General features: G+C 40.1%; 1 protein-coding gene across 2 annotated transcripts in view; it reads right to left on the reverse strand.

The window, feature by feature from the left end:
* Nucleotides 1-563: 563 nt before the first annotated feature.
* Nucleotides 564-23,409, reverse strand: part of LOC116324147 (glutamate receptor ionotropic, kainate 2) — a 64,624-nt gene continuing 41,778 nt past the window's right edge. For both annotated transcript variants that reach the window (XM_031744709.2, XM_039598560.1), the window contains exons 8-16: nt 22,496-22,603; nt 21,040-21,153; nt 20,710-20,916; nt 18,251-18,474; nt 14,740-14,858; nt 13,560-13,777; nt 11,602-11,827; nt 8,105-8,355; nt 564-3,470 (exon numbers count right to left, since the gene is read on the reverse strand). In XM_031744709.2, coding sequence (XP_031600569.2) covers nt 3,306-3,470; nt 8,105-8,355; nt 11,602-11,827; nt 13,560-13,777; nt 14,740-14,858; nt 18,251-18,474; nt 20,710-20,916; nt 21,040-21,153; nt 22,496-22,603 — 1,632 coding nt within the window. In that variant the 3' untranslated portion in view covers nt 564-3,305. The remainder of the gene's footprint in view (nt 3,471-8,104; nt 8,356-11,601; nt 11,828-13,559; nt 13,778-14,739; nt 14,859-18,250; nt 18,475-20,709; nt 20,917-21,039; nt 21,154-22,495; nt 22,604-23,409) is intronic.

Here is a 23,409-nt window from a genome sequence, read left to right on the forward strand (position 1 = left end):
GAGCTCAGGCTGCAGAAACAGTTTTCATCATTACCCCCCCGCCCCCCCCCAAAAAAACCCTTGTCTGAAATCCAGAGCGGCCTCACTGTCCACTGCTGCCTGTGGGAAGGAAATAACAATAAACAATGAAAAACCAGAGTGTGTGCAGTGGAACATTCCTGGGCTATTTTGTTAGACTGCGCAGCCTCCTCATAAGCTGGAGATATTTTAGAAACTAGTAGTCAGAGAAAATCGTAAACAGACAGGCGGATGCAGTAATAGCTGGTGAGCAAGCTGGAAAAATAATTGGTTAAACCTTCCTACAGCCCTCGCTTTGATTTGATTTGATTACATAAATCAACCCTTTTCGCATTTTAGATTCAGATGTTTTATAACAATACAAGACATGGCTAGATACACACTGTGCTAGATGGCATCTGGTTCAATTAGCATATCCTGTTGCTTCCTCATTTGTGTGGAAAAGAACCCCAAAGTCTGGAGTAAAGCTAAGAGGCAAATCTACAATTATGACCATTTTTAATGACATTATTTGTAAAACCTTGCATGGATGTCAAATTCCACGAGCACACATCAGTTTCCCACAGTAATGTTCCCAAACTGTTCAACCACTTGAGCTCACACTGCTAGATTTAGCCGTGTGTAGAAAAAAAAAGAAAAAAAAATGACAAGCCACACTGGTAGATAGCTGACAAGTTAAAGGAGCATGTCTTCCCTGTCATTTTTCATAAAAGCGTAGATGTGGTTGTTTTAAAGAAGTCATTAAATATAGGGGAGCCACTCGTGTACAACACAGGTGTGTGGGCGTATTTGATTTTTTAAAATTTTTTTGTCTTTGAAATCATCCCTGGAATATCAGATCAGATGATTAACCGAATAGTGTAGGAAGACAGGGGCACTGGTGGAGTAACCTATCAGATATGCTTGTCATTTCACAACACAGAACAGAGTTAACAGACACAGAAGTGTTGTGGGGCCAAATGTGATGTGTCGCTTGGCGAAGAGAACACGCATCTGGAGACAATTAGTGGATAAATGATTCGCTCGGCCCACGAGTTATCCTCGAAAATTGTGCCCCAAGGTTGATCAAGTCCCTTTTAGGCACCGTGAGTGAAGCAACACCTGGCATTTGAGCAGAGGTGAGAGATTTACTATGTAGCACACGAGTGTCTCAAAGCTCCTAATTACGCCAACATCAGAATTACTGCAAATGCACAGTTTTATACATTCAAAAGCTGCCCATCAGTGAGGTTCCCCTTTGACTGAGGTCATTTTTGTCTGTTAGTGAGTCCTAAAAGTAATATTTTCTGAAAGCACTGAAAAATATCCAACAGTGCCGTGAGATTATTTCAACCAGTTTCAAAATGCAAATTGACTCATTTCAATATTTTTTTCACCTTCTGGTGCAGGAATGTGCATTAATAAATCAAACTTACTGATACCAACACGAAATATTAACAAACCCTTGGAACGAATCGGAAACATGGCCATACTGAGACTGAGCATGATGTCATTCACGCAGTGTCAGATTATTTATAGAGCAATCAATCAATCAATCAATCAGGCCAACCCAATCAGGCTTGTAGCAGATTTACCAGTAGGGATCCATACTGATAAGCTGCAAGGATATGCAGGGAGGGGAAAAAAGCTATAGTCAGTGTGAGGTAATTTAGAAGCAGTCATTCCACATTATATTGCGTGTGTACCAGACAGCAAAGAAAAGTGGAATTTTCAACTGTAAAATGCCTCAGTTAGTGTACACATCCAAGAGATCAATATCAAGCTTGTTTGTTTATGTTAAAGAAATTACTGCAGGGTATTTTTTCCTTTGGCTCTTCAAGATCAATATCTGTGTTACTTTTGGCTGTAAATATTTCCCCTAGTTTTGAAATAATACTTTTAGGACTTGATTCTGGTAAAAAAACAACAACCCCAAAACAAACAAAAATAAAACAACTCATAATAAAAATAACAATTTTGCTGTATATTGGTGCTACATAACCACAGTTATGAACACCTTCTAGACATAGAGCATTTGCATGTTTTACTACGTCTTTCATGGTGACTCATCATGGTGACTACCCAACTCTCACTGACAGCAGAACGGTTGCATTTTCTGGTTTTATTGTTTCTTACCTGCCAAAATCCACTACATCGTCTCCAGATAGTATATACAGCTGGCCCCGTGAGACTGGCAAGACAAAAGACTGAATCTCTGAAAGATGAGAATGATGAACCCTACACAGCAGAGTTTGAAGCCCCATAGCCGCCAGTTGTCAGAGTTTGAGGGCTGAGTTGGTATCTGCTACATATTTTGTCCACAGAAGGGGCTACCATGATACAAAGTACTACAAAACTTTTTGTTCTTGTACAAAAACAAACATTTTTGTAGAAATCCTGCATTTTAAACAACAACTGATACAGAGTGAAAACTGCAGACTGTGCGCAAGGACCGACATGGATAAGGACTCTGACAGTATACATTTCTTGTAGAGGCTTTGAACATAATAATAGGCATGGCAGAAAGTTCTTTACAATGGCAGAACTTTGGCACGAGAAAGGCATTATAGAAGAAAATGATGGATATTTGACAAAGTCGGCATAGATGGTTCTCAAAACTAAATATCACTTTTATACATCAGTTCATAACAAACCATTTGGCACTGACTACTGTTCCCTTTGTTGGTGTAAGATTAGTGTTTGTTCAAATTATCTGAGAGAAACTCAAGCCACCGAGGAGAGGGGACCGATTGGGTCACACACACATGGAGGTAAGACGAAAGGGTATTGACATCAACAGAAAAACTACATCTGGTGTAAGTGTCACAATAGTTTTCCCTTCTGCACAGTTGTCAAGTGTGTCAGATGAGAGAGTGTGTGTGTCAGTGTGTGTGTGTGTGTGCATACATTTTTTTTCATTAGTTTTTTTTCGTGTGTATGCGTATGTTTAAGTCCACTTCTACTGTGGACTAGTCAAATGTTGTGTCACAAAACTGCTCGGCTCTTCTGTCATTTTACATATATTACCAACCAAACCCGTAAGTCCTTCGATTACAGCTCCCTTCAAAAAGTGAATGTCACAGTCAGGTGACACTGCTCAGGTATCTATATTTCCACAGGAAACATCTGTCTACATAAGCAAGTGGGTTCGAAAGGAATCCTGTTTGTTTCTTTGTATTTTTTTTTAATTTTATTTTTGTTTTTTCCCCCCCTGCTAAACTCAGTCTGTAACTAAGCCAGCATTAATTCAACCCTGTCTCCCCACTCGTGGTTTTTACTGAGGGGTGTAGTCCAGGTGTATTCAGTGTTCATGCCATGGTTTCCTTTCCTGGGAGTCTCCTGTCGTTAAACGTGTGCATGTTAATAACCTCCTCTGTCTTAACGATGACAGGTGGCTGAGGCTTTTGTTTGAGACGGCGTTGGCACTTTAGAGACACGCGCAGCTCGTCCATCATGGCACTGCAGAACGATCGCTGCAAGAAGGAAATAGAAAAGAAGAAGGGGAAAAAAAAGTTCAACACATTCTTGAGATATACAGTCATAGTGGACCATTTGTTCTTACTGTCTAAAAGAGAGTGAAAAGTATTTGCATTAGGAGGCGGGCAGAGTGGTTTTGGCACAATGAAACCGCTGGCTTTTAGCCAGGAGACTTGAGCGTAAGCCTGGCGTGGCAAAACGCTGATGACACCAGCGCACATTTTACATGCATTTATTTACATGGACTTTAAAGTGCAGCTGCAGGTCATTTTAACAGCTTGCACAAATGACCTACAGGGTTGTTTAATGAGGGAGGGCTGGTGATGGTCTTTGTGCTGCATATTCTCTTTTAACCAGTGTCTTCTTAATGGTGGCATGAGGTCCTTTCTGAGTATCTCCAAGATATTGTTGTTGTTTTTTATTTTCCACTCATGTTTTTGTAATGGACCTGTCCATATCATTTCAGTATTCTTGGGTAATTGCCACAGTGTCCTTTTTTCACCACCAGGTGGCACCATCACTGGGATATTCTAAATTTAGTGACTTTAATTCTACCAGAATCAGTCGATTTCTACATAAATTCAATTTCACTGCTTTACCATGCGTATCCTCTCGCCTTAATATGTTGTGTAACATGAAAATGATTTTTTATATGCTGTACAATATGTTTCCTTTTCTGCCTTTTTCTTACTTGTGGTTCCAAAAGTACAGCAGGAGGTCTGACCTTCAGATGTAAAACCGGCTTTCAGTTTGAGTTCAAAGTCACACAGCCTTTTTACACGATTAAAAAAAACAGGTCCTCCTTGATAAAGCTTATAGTTGGGGTTGGGTCAGGTGACCCTGGCTTAGTTATGCTGCTACAGACCCCAGGCTGCTCTTCCATCATCTACTGAACTCCTCCTTTCACTTTAACTCCCCATGCATATAGACGACAACTGCGTGTGATCAACTGTGTGTCTTTTTGCCCTGGTAGTTTCCCCGCTCTCCTCTCTGTCTCTGTATCCTTCGCCATCTGTCTCTGGCATTCAGATTTTGGATCTGGGGTTACTAAACCCACCAAGCAGCAATTGTTATTATTGGTTGTTTCTCAGTGTTCATCTTTTCTCTTTTTTTCCTTCCCACTGTCACCACATACATTCAAAGGGGAATTGCTGGGCTTCTCTGCATTATTTTAAGCTTGAAAAAATGAGCCAAACTGAACTGTTTCTCCTCCTTCTTTTGTATTTATTGGCTTTATGTTGCTTTTATGACAAACATATGTATGTACAGTACGGCGTAAAAGTCTCAAGCTGCACCTCATTTCTTCAAAGTTCGCTATGAAAATGGGAAATAGGTGCGGTGATTTATTGAAACATGTGCAAACACACATGGAAATATAATACGCAAGGCAAAAACGGTGTTTGTACAATTCTAACAAGGTTGAAAGTCAATATTTGGTATGATCACTGTTATTCTTCACACAGCCTGAACTCTCTTAGGCAAGCTGTTTTGTAATTTCTTTATGCAGTCTTCATGTATAGCCTGTTGAAGGACATTCTTTTTCACCGTGTTTTACAGACGGCTGTAGACAGTTACTGTTCTCTCTGTACCTACTGATGACAGTCTGAACTAAAAATGTCAAATTTGTATTCATCACCCTGTAAGACCTGTTGCCACTGATTTTCAGTCGCATTCCTGTGTAATTCGGCAAACCTCAACCTTTTCTCCTTGTCTTTAAGAACGGCTTCTTGACACCTGCCCATTTACTGCGACCATTTCTGATGAGGGTTCAGTGAACATTAGATGGAACAACTGAAGTGCCACATACATCTCTTAGGTCCTGGTCTGGATTTTGTCCTGTTTCCTTTGGACCTTCCTTTGATATGCCAAGTTTTCAGCTAATAGTTCTTTGGGAAAAATCTTGTTGGTGCAAAAATACTATTTTATGCCTGTCAGACTGTGTTACGTTTTGTATTTTTCATAAATTCAACTATAGAGATGCCAAAGTGCCTAAAGATGCAATTTAAATTTGGTTCTTTGCTAAGTTATCTGTTATATGTAGACACAACACTGGTTAGGTGCCTCTTTTCTGCTTGAATGATTCATAAGTCAGTGTTAAGTGAAAAAGCAACCACTGTTGAAAGAAAAACTTTGAAAGACCTTCAGAAAGCCCAGAGTGCTATTGTTCAAGATTACTTGGAAACCACATGAAAGTCTGGCTTCTTAGAAGCAAAATATAAAAAAATAAGGGGTGACTCATGACTTTTGCACAGTACTGTAACATAATTTGTAAGGATATAAATAAATAACAAAAAAGGATCTCGTGGTACTATTCTGGGAAAACAAAGGTCAACATGTTCAGTTTTATTTTATGTGTACATGCGATAAAATAAACCATTGAGTCAGTTTATATCGTGTAAGTGTGCAACAGCTACAGAACATGAAGCATCTATTTATTTGCTTTCGACAGAATATTTTGGGAAAACAAGCCTTCATTTAAAGGGTCTGATATGTCCTAGATTTCCCCTTTAAATCGTCACTGTCACACAAACGTCTAAATAGCGTTTCACAGCCATTTGCACCCTGCCAAGAACGGGATTCTGGGAGAAACATTAAACACTTGTAATTTGGCATGAAAGTGAAAAACCTAAAGAGACAGCATAAAGGACAAAGCATCCACTTCGGCAGATTAAATCCAAATATACTGCTACCCACTTTAAAACATCACAGTCTTATGCAACTTGTGTAATGTGAGCTTCTGTTGTCCCTGCATTATGTATGTGGTGTAAAATCCTATAAAATGTCAATATGCCCGGGCACCAACTTTGCCAAGTCAAATTCCCATACATTCCTTTTCTGATTATGCAAAATGTAATTCAAATTCAAAGAGTGTAGGAGGGGAGAAGATAAAAAGAGGAGGGGGAGCATTAAAGTATGAAGCTATTATTTTTCTGTTTGTGTATGTGCGTAGGTGTGCGAGATGGATATCTGTAGGTGGCTTAGGGTGTGTTTTTTTGCAACATTTTTTTTACATATATTTGTCTGCCATATGAATGAAATATTTTCTAGAGTCTGAAGGAAGACTGATTACAAAAGCAGACAGGCAAGAAGGATAACAGAAAATAAATTTTGAAAAACAATGAGAAGGAGGGTTTAAAAAAAAGAGAGAAAAAGCTGGTGATGTTAGGGTGGAGGACTCTGGCAGGGAGTAAAAAAGGAGAGGCTTGCTGTCAGCATGCAAATTACTAGCACCTTGTCAGCCTAGAGACTCTGGCATTTGCAAATTATCTGAATATTGTGACCCAGTCTTGCAGCTCTTGATTAATGATAGCTAAGATGTGCTGTGAAACTTTTGCAGCCCTTAAAAAAAGCAAGAAACTAATTACTGTTGCAATAAAGTAACACGCTGCTGCGCTGTGCTAATTCTGTAGAGGTAAATAATTAACAGACACTATCAAAAGGACTCTCACAATTATCGGGAAACATCACTGCACGAGTTAAAGTGCACTAAAATACATACTCCACACTGTGTGATGAATCATGTGCGCTCAGTACGAAAATAGAGCACAAACAGAACAGCCTGAAAAATATTCAGAAACGTAACCGGGGGGATAAAGAAGCTGTGGATACAGTGCACTCTATGTATACATGGTGAATTAAAATAGATGTCTTCTTGTGCGACTATTTGTATAATACTGTTATGCCGGTGTTTGTGATGAAGGAGTTGCTGTAATTGTTAATTTATTGAAAGGATGATTCAATATAATATATGACTAAAAAACAAACAAAAAAACCAAACAAACAAGTAAAACATTTTTCCCCATTTAAAATCAGCAAGAAAATTATCCATGCATAGAGAGAAGTTAGTTTCAGAAAATGCCTGCTTGGTTTAGCAAATATTGACCGCTAAAAACTCACACAGGTTAGCGCACTGGGGGATTTCTGTCTCCACACCACAGGTCTATACCCATTATGAAGAGTGAGAGCAATTTAAGTAGCCAGTTGTTAAAATAAAAACAAGCTTGGTCTGTAAAAATGCACTTAAGAGCTATAAGACAAATTTTCATTTCACTTTCATTTCATGTCTCTTGGGTTTAGTGTCTTGTTTTTACAGTTTGATTCCTAAAATGGCAGAGTAAGAGAGGTGGACCCCTTTTGAGTTTTGGTTTTGTATTTTTCTTCATTTTTTCTTTATATTTAGATTCTCAGGTTTTAGTTTCCTATCTACTTCTGTTCATGGTTATTGTTTGGGTCATATTTAATTCTGTGAGTTCTTGGATGGATTGTCTCATGTGCTCTATTTTTCAGTTTTACTTCCTTTTAAGTGTTAGTCATGTTAGTTGTCCTGAGCTCTGTTTCCACCCGTTCCCCATTTCTATTCTTCTGGTGTATGTTGATATTGTCTGAGCCTCCCTCTGTTCGTTTTTGCGTCACCCCTCATGCTTGTGCGTTTCCTTGCCTCTGTGTTCCATGAGATTTGGATCTTCTTCTCTTTCTTTGTGAATTACCACCATTAAGACTGTGTTTTGAGATCACTTATGACTCCCTGAGTCCTTCATTTAGATCCCCATCCTGCCTGCCACACAGCCATACCTTGACACAAACACGCTACAGCAGAAGCCTAAAATCTCTTCTCTAATAGTGCCTGTACCTTTTCCAGCTGGGCGTTCTGCTTAGACTTGTAAAGGACCTCCCCCACAGCCACAAACACTGACAGCACAAGTCCCGCAGCCAGCACGATGAAGATCCCACCGATGTTCTGTACTCCCAGAGCGCTGGCCTCTTTGCTCTCCTCCTCGGGACACCCGTTGCCTCTCCACCACTTCTCCTTCATCATGTGCAGCTTGCCTTCCTCTTGCAGCTGCAGAATAGCTATCGTGATCTTGTCTCTGTATGGAGATCCTGCGAATACAAAAAGCGCATCGTGAAACTGGGAAACACAGATAATACTCATGTGCCTAGTATCGTCATTGTTGTGTTAGTGGGTGTAAGAAACACATTCGGGCTTGCATGTGATCATATAACCTGTCATGTTATTGTTAGCCGCTTAGAGAGAGTTTTTTTGTAAGTCCTTCTTCAAATCCCACTAATCCCCCATATTCACAGAGCTATTCCAAAATTCTCACTCCTCTCTGCAGTGTGTTTATTATAATGCACAGGGAGTTGGCAACAATAACTTGGCTTGGGGGAGCAGAGCTGCTGTCGATTCTCACAATTTAGCTGCTGTTTGCACACGCTTTCATATGACAGAAATAGTCCCTATAAACAGAGGAGCCCAGTGAGGGGTACATTATATGGATGCATATATGTTTGGGATTATACGTGTGCATTGATGATAGGGTTTCTGCACTGCTGTTTTTTGATGCATGTTGAGCAAACTCAAATCCACAGAAAGTGGGAAGGCGCCAGAATTAGCGACGAGGCATTAACGCGCAGCGGGCGCTGGCCTGATCAAAGCGGGAATAATCGTTGCAGAGTAGCCGAGTGGGGTCATGTTCCTCTCCCATCCACAGCGTGTGCGACACAACACACGGCTGGGTTGATCCAGGAGCAGCGCACACACACTTTGCTTCAACCGGGCCAAGAAAGATTAATTCTTACTGTGAGCGTTCATGTTTCATGTTTTCACTGCTTTAAGAGCTTGTTAGTGTATTTATGCGATTATGGGACTCATGCATAATGAAGCCTGGGTGCACATATTCATTTCAGGCATTTGGCTCGTGTGCGAATTCAGAGTGACTTAAAAGAAACAAAAGAAATGTTAAAAAAAATAAAAATAACAATAATTCAAGGATAATAGAAATGGTTTTAAAAGGGAAGAGAACATTTCGTGCCAGAACTCCAAAGGAAATGAACTGAGTCAGGCTCCAGGTAACAAGTACCATCATGCTGTTTGTTGATCTCATACAGTTTTGCCTGTCAGCCCCGTTAGTTGAGTCTTCCTCTGTCTCATCTATCATTAATCTAATGCCATCCATCATCCTTTCATCTCCAAATCTCTGTGTTTAGACTAACAAAAGAGACATTACTAGAAAACTGAAAATTACACAATGCCACTGACTTTGGAGCAGCATCTGTTTTTCTTCTTCTCTTATTTTGTAACCTTGTGTTTTTCTCCTCGTGCTGAGCTTATGAGTACGCTGACATGATAAACCAGAGCAGACTTGCAACACACGCTATATTTCGTGCATTTCATACAGTCGATATGCAAAGCGCATAAAGCACAGCCCCTTAGATGCAATTGACTATTTATGTGGGAAACATATGCCTGCTTCATTTGAAAAATCAGAGATCTCTCTAGTATCTGGGTCCCCTGATTCTGGCTCCTCTCATATTTCAAATGATTAATGATGGCTTAACAAAACAGGCCTTGGATAAATGCTAATAGGATGGGTCCTTAGAGAGGAGGATATGGAGAGCGGGGCCTGGGCGAATGGGAAAAGCGCCGTGCTTGACACACTGTGCATACACAACTACCTGACAGATGTTCAACACCAGAGATCATCCATCACTCCTACACTGTCTGGCCTCAAGTATTAATGCGATCACAGTTTAAGTCGATAGCAGTGGATGAAGCATTTGCGATTTGGGAAACCATCAAGCACTAAAAGGTTAAAATGTTATTATGTCTTGCTCTGCTTTATTGCTGTAAAAGCCCCATAGGGAATAAGCTGCTAAACATTGTTCAGGAGGCCAAAAGGTATGAGCCGGTGGCTAACGTGATAGCTGAAGTGCTCACATGGTTTTGAAAAAAGACACAAGGAGACCATCAAAAATAATAATAAAAAAACAATACAAATTTTTATATTCTGCCAAAATTACTGCTGAACTAATAAAGTAATCAAGATTCTGATCTCAAGATCTTTTTGCAGGCCATAATCGGCTTTATTTCTTTAATACTGAGCAAATAATATAAGGATTAGACAGAAAAAAGAAAGTGGGAAGTAATATTCTTCAGAGTGAATATTTATCTCTATATAAATGAAGAACCATTTATTGCTGAATTAACGTGTTGTGTTCCTATTTTATATATAGATATATATATATCTATCTGATATATAAATTATAAAGTATACTACTGCATGAATAAAAAATAAAAAAGAAGTGATCCATGCTCCAGTCTCTATGTGTCCATTTCAAGGACATCAGTCTAAGTACTTCAGCACTTAGGGAGCCACAGTGGGCCTATATTTCACAGCAGCCCCTCAGCTTTGTTATAGCCACGGCAATCACGGCATCCCTGCAGATTCATAACCGCCCCATACTCATCAGCGGCAGCCCGGTCCAGATGCGGATGGCCAAAATTAATCCTCCGTATTTTGATGGCCTTCATATCACTCATGATAGATGTGACCATTACAGCTGGTAGCAGTGTTCTCTGTGGCCTCGTCAGGACCACTCTAACCTCTGTGACACTTGAATGGGAACCATCAACAGCTTTCAGTCAGGGTCCTTGGGAACGCCAGAGCTGTGAGCTGTGCATTGATTAACCCTGACAAACAGTGCTTTTAATGCACCAAACCTCTTATGATTGTACTTGTTTTTATGATACTTTTAGCTCATCTGCCTCATTCCTGGATAATGATGGTTTAAAATGTCAGAATACAACATTTTTGATGGGAGCTGGGTCAAAGCGGCTTCTGAAAACAAGCTCCCAGAGTTTGTTTTATACTCTCTGAAGTGCTTTTTAGTTGTGTTTTAGTGCTGAAATTAATGCCGGTGTCAAGTAAGTCAAAGGGAATTGCACTGAACTGACACTCACAGTGTTGCCTTACGTGAACATAAAATAAAATGAAAACAGACCATTAAAAGTATTTGTGAAGAGAGTTTGATACACGATTCCTGCCTCTGAAACAATCTTGTGAGAAAATCACCATGAATAGAAAGATCTTGCCGAAGCAGTGAGTCATTTTAACCTCATCCATAAACTCAACCTTCTAGGCATTTCACTTTTCATTAAGCTACACCTTTTACACCTCACTGTGTCTAACCATTATACCAGTGACCTCACTGATAAAGATCAACCTTTCCCTTTTCAAAGCTTTCCATCATTCCCACAACACACCTTAATGCGTCTCACAGTATCTGCAGTATCTGCAGACTTAATCCGAGTGGCTTATAGCACAGAGGCATGCAGAGGTCGTTTACCCATAGGTGTTCCCACGCCGTAGGCTCTGGAATCTATGAGGCCTCCAATCTGCGTGAGGTTGCAGTTGCGCTGGGTGACAAACTCAATGGTGGTGGACTCCATAAGGAAGGCATAATCTGAGGTAAGGACACGCTGGATGCCTTCCTCCACGTTCTTAACCATCACAGATTGCCTCCTGCTGTTCATAAACTCCCACATCTTGTCATAGGTAGAGATTTTTGTCTTCTGCAAGTAACCAGAGAGTAGGATCTGAATGAGACTCCAAGAAGTATTAGGAGAGAATATCATATCATCATTTGCAGCGTGTTTGGGACCTATTATGTTCATTTCCAGCTGCACATTTTTTCTTATTCATAGACTATAATAGCTTTGCATGACTCACAGTTCAAAAATAAACCCTATTTATTTTCTTCTGAGGCTTTGAGGAGCTGCTAAGTTCTTACGGTCCTCCCCCTTTACGGCCACCTTCTGTTTAAGGTTTTTTTTGGCTTCCCGTCACAAACAGAAGACTGCAAATTGATGAGGCTACTGTGCTCGAAGCCGGGTGCCTGAAATGACCATCAAGTGTATCTCTTCTCTGAGACATCACACATGTCCAAGATAGAAAAACCTGTCTGTAGCAAAGCATGAACCTTGAGCTTTTTAGCTGTTTGTGTACAATTTTGGCCATGTTACAATGATCATCCACCATTGTCACAGAAACTCAGGAAAAGCATCATAGGTCCATTTTAATGTCTGAAAAACGATATGATGAAATGATGATATTAATATTTCTATGATGAAAAGAACTCAGTTTTAATCCTGGCGATTTAGATGAGCCATAGATACGACTTTTCTTTTGTTATAAATCAAGCTCTGTTTTTATAGCTTGTATTTTTCATTCTCACATTATATAAGTACCTTTCAGAGTGTTTTTTTTTTTTTTTAATGGTGGAGACTCTTCATGCTAAATTGAAATTGCCTAGCTTTGCACAAATGATTCACTGGAGGCAATTCATATAATCTGGTTTATGTTTAATTTATTGTTACCAGACGCTTCCTAATGCTGCTGCATCAGGCGCTTTCAACCAGGGAATTACTGTATGTTTTTCACTGTGAAACAGTCACATGAAATGCACTGTCTTTTTGATGAATATTGCATTTATAATTTAAAACAAATATATATACGATATGGGCACAAGGACCGGGCCAAATACATGTTACCTACTGCAGTGGCTGAGCCTTGGAAACCCATGCCAAGAAGCTCCCGGCACACAGTTTTTGTGCTGATGTTATTGCCACAGGAGGTTTGGAGCTCTTACTGAGTCAGCAGTGTGTTGGCGACTTTTAAGCACTTTGTTTCTTAGCACTCTGCGAGCTGTAACTTTATGTGGTCTAACACTTTGTGGCTGAGTTGCTGTGGTTCCAAAGTGCTTCCACTTTGCAATAATGCCACTTACAGTTGAATGCTGAATGTCTTGGAGAAAAGAAATTTCACAAAAGCTTCTAAAGGTGACATCCTATTACACTACCACAGTCGAATTCAGTGACCTCTTTAGAACGGACCATTCTTTCACAAATGTTTGCAACAGCAAACTGCATGGCTAGGAAAGGGATTTTCCTGCATTTTTACCAGCAAATCAGTTATAAATATGGCACTTCTTTAACTTCTTAGGCAGATAATAAACTCTACTGTTCCTTGCAGTTGCAACCCATGCATGATGTTTGCAGGTGCAATATTCATTGGATTACTTTGACTACTTTAAAAAAAAAAATTGGCTGCACTTTCAACACCAGTTGCTCTTCTGCATTTTTCTGACAAATTAACTGCACATGGAGTGTTTGCTATTTGCACAGCAAACACAGGTGTTGGAAAATCAACCAGGAGAGAAATCTTAAAAGGATTATAAATTTGATGTGTGAGAAAATAAGATTATTCACAGAGCCACTGCACAAACATCGTCGTAGATCCAGCTACCTTGAAGAATGTCATTGTGGCACCGTCCTCCACCACCCCATATGGGATTTTAGTTTGTTTGGCCAGGTCATCGGCTGAATCTATGGGCGATTCCATCCTCTCCACAGTGAGAAAAGCAGCCAAATTGGCTGTATAGGAGGAAATGATGATGAGGGTGAAGAACCACCAGATGCCTCCCACTATTCGAGTCGACAGGGCCTTGGGCATGAGCTCTGACCCTGGGGTGAAGGAGGCGGCAAGAATGAAAGTTAAACAGCAAGATGCATTCATTTCAACAAGTCATTATCATTCCAATCTTCTCATTACGTTTATTTTTAACATGCAAAAACCAGAGAGGACTAACGCCTTTAGAAACAGGCTTGTTTCGAGAACTCATCAAGTTCTCAGCGCAGGCAGATGTGCCACTCGCATCAAGATTAAATCACTCGAGAGAGCTCTCAAAACAAGCAGATTGTTGGATCTCAAACAAGTGAAATTATCTCGTCTCAGTCACAGGGGAGTGCTTTAAATAATGCAAGAGTTACCAGAAAGTGCCATTCAAAGAGAACAAGGTGTTTGCATAAATCTCATATATCAAATTAAACACATCAACATCGATGGTGCAGTACTGTGTGGAGAGGTAACAGGCTGGTTAGGCCAGAGAGTCATGTACCCAAGGTAACCTCACATCCTGACTCCACACCCCACTGATCTCTAGGTGCTGATAGGCCAGAAGCAAGAGAAGAGGTCGCTCGGATATTAGTGGCATTGCTACAGTAACAAACAGCATATTTACAGAATGCATAGTTTAAGCGAATGTTGTATATAATTCTTTTTCAGCTACTCAAAAAGTAGCTCAACAACACGTCTGTTCGCAAACAGAATCGTTTTATGAATTTTATACAAGAATCACTTGGAAAATTAATTTAACTTAAGTGGACTAAAGGCTGTAAAACTGTTGTTTTTAGAAACATGTTCCTAGTTTACATATTCGGGTTTAGCCCATGCTCCCATGAGCCTAAGTCTGTTACATTTATTTTAAAATATATGCACATTTATTCTAATTTCTGTGTGGTCTTTTAGAGGTCTCTCTCTATTGCCTCCGGCTTAGTTTAAAAAAAAAACCCAACCCTTAGGGACAGTGGGGTGTAGAGAGCTCCAGCTCCACAAAGCAACTGTAGCCACAGGCTGAGGCAACTACCTTGCTGCATGAGCGCCCCAACTCCAAACCAGAAACTATTGAGCAGCGTAAAATTGTTTTCCACTACATCTGAGTCAGGGTTGCATGGATGCGGGTTGTACCACTCATAAGGACTAAACCTATAAAGGAAAGAGCAGAAAGACACACATGTCAGCACAAAAGGACAAAACAGTCTTTTCAGTGGTACAGATTAAATGGCTGATAAGACATGAATCTCAAAACATTATCAGGAGGAAGAAAGAGAGTGTGAATGTGTAGAAAACCTGTTTTGTGGATCAGCGCTTCTGCGGAGACGAAAGCAAATCGTTTCAGCTTTTGCTGAGATTTTGCCGAGACTTATTGGCATATTCAAGTGGTATCAGTTTATTGTAAGAATGGATCAATAGACTGGAATAACGCTGTCACTGGTGATAATGTCCCTGTGTGTAATGATCTTTGGAGCTCATTTCAATTCACTTAGTCAGGAGCCTTTAAGTGTTTCCCCCAGCAGCTACAATTATCGTTACTCTGCGGATACCATTTTATTTTAACACCCCAACATGGGACTTGTGCTCTCCTTTTTTTCTTCTAGTTTCCCAACAGCAATCTCTGTTCTTCTCCTTTTCCCTTTTTCTTGCAATCCCCCACATCACATCCCCCTCTCATCCTCCTATACCATTCTCTACCAACCCACGCTTCATTTTTTTTTCCAGATTGTTTTGCTTCCCCCATGAACCTCCTCCTGCTGAACACGCTGCCCGCCTTGGCTGATTGTCAGTGTCTTCGGGTCACTTGTGGACATTTCTCATTTATTATCCTAAGCAAAAGTGGCATGGCATTAGCACAAGGTGATTGGGTTAGTGTTAAGCATCAGGAACTGATTGAGTTTGTGCTGAAGTGGCTGATAGAGGGAACATTGCTTATGCAGAGTTGAGGGGCCTGACAGGTAATGGTGTTGAGAAGCCTTTCCCCGATATACTGCATGCTAATAAGCCTGTAGGCAGAGTCTTAAGGTTTTATACTCTGTGAACATGTGATGCCATTTGTCAGCTGTGCCTCTTAGACACAGAAAGGGAATAAATGTGTTTATATAGCATGTATTGTATATGTGTCAGAACAGATTTGTATAGATTTAAAGTGACCATATGCTCTTAGGGGACCCAAGCTGTGCCAAAAAAATATCCCACTGTAACAGCCAAAGACTTTGGTTTTCCTACAATTTGCTTTCCGTCTGTACATATGAGTGCCATTTGGAGGACGCTAATTACTGTTCTTATTTTACAAGCACTGGGAACATGGCAACATTTTTGTCACAATGCCCTTCCTTTACAGCTATTTTCTGTTCAGTGAAAATCATCTGTGTGGACATGGCTGTGATGGCACACTATAATTCTTCATGTCAACACCATCAGGATGCCTGATTTATTGGAATGTCAACGAGCTCTGTCTCCTTGGTATCACAGGCAAGTGAAACAACACAATGGCCTTGCAGAGCTGTTCAGAATGCAGTGAGCGCGCTCGCATGTTTTTATGTGGTCGCATGCACTTATGCCTGTGTGCACCAAGCGTCTGGCGCATAAATATGCCTTTACATCTGTGTGGGTGAGTTTTTCATGTGGTAGCAACTGGGTATTTGCATTGGCTGCACCGATTGCATCTCAAAGTCAAACATGTTTTCGGATTATTTCGTTATGTTTTTGTACACAGACAATGCACATAATTGCTGTAGCCCGCAGCCGATCGTAGAACACAACAGATGTATGTAGGTTGCTGGTGCAGATTTGATTGGACAGTGTTTGTTTCTCCCAGTGTCTACATGTGTATTCTGTATGTACCAGGTTTGATGGCTCCTCTGTATGACCTTTGTCTGCAGCTGGCCCGTATTCCTGCAGGCCGTGTTCTGCACACCGATCAGCAGGAGGAAGAGGATGTGGAACACGAGGACGTAAGGTCACCTCCTCACATCGAGCACAGGGGACATGTCGAATTGCACACGGAATTCTAAAAAGACTCTCTCCCTCTCTCTCTCTCTCCGTTCCCCTACTCCTGTCCCTCTTCCCCTTCGCTTGTCCCCGGCCACAATAACACAAAACACGCGCCCTCCATTAGCTGTCTGTTCAATTCAATTACTTTGCCCGGCTTTATAGATCTGTTGCCTTTCTTGTCTCAGGCCAAGTGAAGAGGTTGTGTTTGGTGTCTTAAAAAATCACAGACATCTGGAAGTTGGAATGTAAAATTACAAGAGCCTGCAATTCATGTAAACATGTTCTAATACAATTTATATAATCTATTCTTGTTTGCAAGTGGACATTTTCTACCATGGAAAAGGTTTTTGCGAGCTGAAATAATACCATTTGTTTTGTTAATAAAGGGAGAAATCAATTCAACCGCAAACAGAGCTGGGAGGATGCACTGAGTGAAATGTATTTCTCTGGAGCCTGAAATACGATAGCTTATTTAGGGGGGAAAAAAGTGTGTTAACGTGTGGGATGCAGTTCAAAGATGTACTGTTTAGTGTTTTATTGTGCAAACTTGGACTTCATAAGCTCACAACTCCTGCTATATTTGAGAAAGAAAATAATATACTCTGCATTTGGAGGATCGGCCAATCATCCGGTGGCCGCGCAATCAATACTGTAATTATGAGGGAACCAGATCAGCAAGCTGTAGAGAACACCGTGCTTAAGATTTAAACTTTGCTGGATATTTTTGTCACATAGAGTGATGCAAAGGACACTGTATTGCTATTGTGTGCAAAAATGGCATGATGCAGATATACGCATTATAATTTAATAGAAGCAAAATTAGAAGTATCAGATCTCAAGGTCATTTTTATCGCAACCAGAAGAATATCAATAGGATTGCATGCTTTTTACTTACCATGGATAAACGTGGGAGCAAATAACTATGGGTTTAATTTGCATATTCTGAACTAACTTAGGTGACAGTTGCTGCTTTCCTCTCATGTGATCATTTTGCCAGTAACATTTGATGAAATGTGTGTTAAACCAAAACCTCTCAGGATCAAAGAAGAAGAAGAAAAGCCCATGGGTTAACACACACACATCATAATGCGTTGGTCATGCATCTGGGTTTTTTTTTCAGGGGATAGGTCGATTAAAATACTGTAAGAAATGTACTTGTACAGTATCAGCAGTGTACCTTAGATTACTGCACATTTCTTACAATAAATATCAGTTTGCCGGTTTTACAGTTGCTGATGCTTGTGCAAATATGCCTGAAATATTGCTCTATACTTATCAGGACCATAGTAGGATGTGGACCATGTTTAAATCCATTATTGCAATTATATTTTGGTAAAATATGAACTTTTCCAAAACATTCTATTGTTGGCAAAAATGCTGCCATGGTCCTTCCTTATATGTTTACTGCAGATTTCATATCCTTTTGTTTCAGCACACATCTTCATATCACAGAAGTCATCAACTGCTGCATGTTAGTCAAAGGAGGCAAGCAGGAGGGGGAGAGTGAAGTCAAGCAAAGGAAGCAAACAGGGGGGTTGACATGTTACCTGGCTATGACAAACAGCACACAACTGACACCCAAGCAAGCCAGCAGAATATACATCCAGATATCAGGCGAGAGGGGGTTGAGGAAGGAGAAGACCCCAGGATTGGTGCCGTTGGGCTTGCGGTACAGGATACTTATCCCCAGCGTCATGAAGGGCTTGGAGAAGTCGATGACCTTCTCTCTGACGTAAGTGATGGCCAGAGGAGCAACTGCAAGGTCTGCTTTCTGCAATGAGAAAACAGCGGCGACATCAAGTAGGGGGATGGGTGTTTGTTCACCAATAGAAAAAGAAAAAAAAAATCCCAGCCAATTCAATTAACATCTGATTCCTGTCAGCAGCTGCTCTGCTCAATATGTACAGGAGGAAGAGACATGACATGAGGGAAAAAAATAGCTAGGATCATTACTTCGACTAGATTATTAGGTGGGAGGCTGAGTTGGTCTGGAAATTACAGGTTATATGTCTGATCCTTTTTTATAAGGGGCAACGATCTTAGGATTAGATTAATTTTCAACAAATCAACCTCAAGTTGCCTCAGAATAGAAAATTAGCCTTCTGCACAGTTCAGCACTCGCTCTGTAGTATTTTTGCATGATTGCTCGAAGCTGTAACTTGATGTAAAAATGTTTTTTTTTTTTTACAGTTTCTAGATTTTTTGAAGATTCTGTTTCAAGCAGCCACAGTCGCTTTTGCAAACTAGCAAGCGACCAATCTTAGCAGGGGGAAAGATTTGAGGGCTTTTTGCTACAAATTTTCATCTTAAGAAGTCATCTATATATCTGAGGCTTAGAAAAGCTTCCTATACAGCACCAAATGTCATAATTGTCGAATAGCTTTCTATGCTAATACACAGTATGGAAGCACAACTGTAATAAATAATACAAACTGTCAGAATAAATAAATAAACCGTAATAAACAATGAAAAATCAAGCAAGTCAATTAAACTCCAGCAACTGCTAAATTGCTTCTCTGTAAATACAGATATATTTGCATATGAATATAAAGAATCTATAAGTGAGAGACACAATTTTTGGGCTAAAAGGCTTCTGGTTTCCATTTGTAGTTCATTTGTAGTTCAATTAGCGCTGACCAATCACAGCTTTGGCTGCAGCCAGCATGCTTTGGCTGCATGAAGGCAAACAAAAGGACTTGCCTGATAAAATGTTAAACTCACTGGTGATAATGACATAGTCTATTGCTGGATTTTAAAAATACATTAAAATGCACATTCCCTTGGTATCGGTTATCCCTTTTCCTAATTCTTGCTGGCTGCAGTGGAAGCCGGGAAACATTGATCACTGGACCCAGAAGTTTATTCATCAAACAGTAGCTGTTAACTTGTGAATATGACCTAAGGGTAGCCACTGTAGGCTACTGGTCATATCAGGCCAAGTAAAACTTTATCTTTTTATACTCCCACTGTCTAGCCTACACAAAGAGCAGACAGCATTGGAAGCATTCTTATGTGCTGGTGCGTCTTCGCTTCTCTGACATTTCTTTTTACTGTGCTGAGTTACTTTGTGTGCTTAAACAGAGCTAAGTATGTTTAAGTTAGAGCTAATAAATATTGATAGTTACTGAAAGGCAGGAAGGAAAGAAGATATACGAACTGAGTCTATAAAAGGATTGGCAGCACTCCGAAAACGAGAAAACGGCACATAGCTACATTGGCAGGTTACTTGCTTTTACAGCCTATTACATTTTGTTTCACAAAGGCTTTATCTGATCAATATCCTGTCTTTCCACTAAGCAGACCAAGCACGGTTGTCGAGGTCTGTGTCGACGCAACACGTAGTTGCATTTCTGGGGAGAAGCATTTTAAGCTGTGCTGTAGATTTGATGCAAAAGTATAAATCAATCTTAAGGCTGCAGCACCAGCAGAACCCAGGAGTTAACCTTTTTTTTACCCTTATATTTGAAACTGAAAGACTACATAATTTGGTCTCTCAAAGTTTCAGATGCCACAAAGAAATTCAACACAGTAAGAGGTCCTTTTTTGTTAACACTGTAATCTCATATTAAAGACATATGCTTGTTCAGTAGCAATATTTCAGCCTGTTTCCATTTCAAATCAGTATTGAAGAATTTCAAAGATTTATTCATTCAGACAAAGAAGGACAAGAAGGAATATGGCAGACCGCTGTGCCTAAGTGGAAAATAAATTTTGGCTTTTAGAAATAAAATATTCCCACTGTACCAGCAGATGAAGACACAAATGACTTAATAATGAGAAGATTTTTTTTTAAAAAGGTCCCATTTGAGCATTTAGAGATTCAATTCTTATTGTTTTGAATCAGCTTGCAATGTGGAGTAGCTTTATTAAAATACATGAAGAAAAATTAGTGGACCATTATAAAATATGATTAATAGAAAGCAGAAAGTCTTTCGCTTTAATTATTATAGTAGTTTTTATTCTAATGACTGAATGTTGTCTTCCAGCCTGGTGAGTGCCGACTCACGTGGTCCATGAGCTCCCGCACCATGCCGTTCCACTGGCCTGTGCTCTCATCCAGCGCACCGTACTTCCCATCTTCTACTAATCGAACCTCATAGCGGAAGCCTAGGATGGAGGAGAGTTCCCTCAGCAGGTCGATACAGTAGCCCTCAAAGCGATCGTTCCCATATAGAGGCTTGTCTGACTTCTTAAACATCACATATGGCTCCTCCTGTACAGGGAAAACAAACTGCTGTAGGAGTGCAGAAGTCTGTGAGTTTTGTATTATATATTTTACAGGTGCAGTTGAGACTGTGAGTGTCTGCTGTTTGTGTTTTCATTCGGCCGTGTCTACCAGTATGGTGGATACACGCAGGGATTTGTTAGCCAGAGAATCAGTGATGTTGGACGTCTTGCTTTTGTGAGTCTCTGTCATATTTAAACCGCTGGGAGGATCCCATGTTCCAATCTGTTGAAACAATTCAGAGTCAAGTTTATATCCTCTTGTCTACAGATGGGAAATGAAACACTTCACATCACCCCCACTTACATTTGGTACTTATGGTCATACTAAAAAGAAAGTACACCCTCTTTCAGTTCTAACTTTTTATATATATATATATATATACACATATAAAAAAAGGACTGAGCTATTGCAAAACCTCGATTCTTCTCTTTTTCAGCCATTCGGGTGTAGATCTGCAGCTGTGCTTGTGATCACTGGCCTGTTGGATGACCCAATTTCAACCAAGCTTTAGCTGTTGGACAGATGGCCTCACATTTGACTCTAGAATAATTTGATACACAAGGGAACTCATGGTAGACTAAGTGACTGCAAAGTGCCCAGGTCCCGTGGCTGCAAAACAAGCCCAAATCATCACCCCTCCACTACTGGACTCGGCAGCTGGTGTGAGGTGTTTGTGCTGATATGCTGTGTTTGGTTTTCAACAAACGTGGAGATCTACATTATGGTCAGACAGCTCCACTTTTATCTGATCTGTCCGAAGGACATTGCTCCATACATCTTGCAGTTTGTTCAGATGAAACTTTGTAAACCTAAGCTGTGCTGCCATGTTAATTTTAAAAAGAGGAGACTTTCCCCTGAAATCCCTTTAAACCAAGCCATTTAGTCTGTTTAGTCTTTCTCTAATTGTAACGTCATGAACTTTAGGATTTAACATGGTAACTGTGGTGTGTAGAGTCTGAGATGTAGCTCTTGGGTTTTTCTATTTTCTCTGAGCATTGCATGGCGCGATGTCTCTGTGTGAATTTGTTGGAACGTTCACTCCTGGTAAGATTGGCAACTGTTTTGAATGTTTTCCACTTGCGAATAATCTCTCTCATTCAAGAATGATGGACTCCAAATCGTTTGGAAATGGCCCAGAATGATGGGCAGCACCAACTGCTTCGTTAGGATTATTCCTAATGTCTTTTCTTCACGGCGAAAGCTCCAGAACAGCAAACAGCCAAAACTTCTTCTTTTATAGAGGTGCTCACACTTACTGATGATCAATTAATCAAGTCCATTTGATTATCAGCACTTGGCTGCTCCTTACCCTCTTAATCCCTGTGGAAGCAGTAACAGTATACTTAGTTTTTCACACACTACTTCTGCATTTTCTCTTCATTTTAAAAATAAATAAGAACACTGTGTAATATTTAATGTTTTGTAGATCATCTGATGTTGTATCACGTTAAGACTATTTTTTAACTTTGTTAATTTTTTATAATGCGATTCCTTAGAATCGAAAGAGGGTTTACTTTATTTTTGCCATGACTGTAAGCATGAGCTACACCAACGAGTGACACACCTTTTCCAGCCCCTCCTCCTTCAGACTGATGACATCTAGGTCAAAATCAGTTCTCAGTCCATTGGTCTTGTTAAAAAGGACACGTCCTGTCAAACCATCCCAGTGTGCCTAAAGATAGAAATACACAGCACGATGAACTGAAATCCTCAGCTCTGAGCACAGTCATTCCATTAACCTTAAGACATTGCCTTTCTCAGCAATATCAATCCAACCCCTAACCATAAAAGTTTTTCTTTCCCAATTATGAATTCCATCTGGCTCTCCCCTTACTGTCTATCTCAACAACATAACAAGAAACAATAAAGCAGCGAGAACAGAAGCAGGTTTGACAGGTAAGAGTTCATTATGCATGTGGTTCATTGTGCTTGAAGTTTCACTTCAAAGCCATTGGAGGAACAGACGGGCATGGGGAGTGATAGCAGACACAGGAGGGGGAGGAAGCACCAGCTACTACAATGGCTCATTCTGAAAATTACCTGCAATGATACCATCCAGAGAATGAAAGACCTTTGTAGAACAAAGCAAATGGCTGACCCTGACTAGAGTTAAGGAGGCATGCAGAGCCTTTGATATAAACACGGGTGGAGATATGCACTGAGAAAGTGTGGTTGAAAGACAATGGCACAAACAACAAAAAATGTAGTTACTGTGGATAATGCTGCGGATTCATTTTTTTAATAAAGATTATTCAGACTTAATGATTAGATAATAAACTTATTTAAGATGCTTATATGGTTTCTGTGATAAATGACCACAGCTTTCTGGACCAATAAAGGCTGATTGGAAAGCTGCACTGAAACTGTATCACATGTATTAACTAAATAATTATAGAGATGCACACATAAAATGCTTGCAAACATGACTGCACTAATCCATATAACACAATAAAAAAGGTACAATGTTCAGTAGATTCC

The sequence above is a fragment of the Oreochromis aureus genome, linkage group 15 (genome assembly GCF_013358895.1).
Source record: "Oreochromis aureus strain Israel breed Guangdong linkage group 15, ZZ_aureus, whole genome shotgun sequence".
Classification (NCBI taxonomy): domain Eukaryota; kingdom Metazoa; phylum Chordata; class Actinopteri; order Cichliformes; family Cichlidae; genus Oreochromis; species Oreochromis aureus.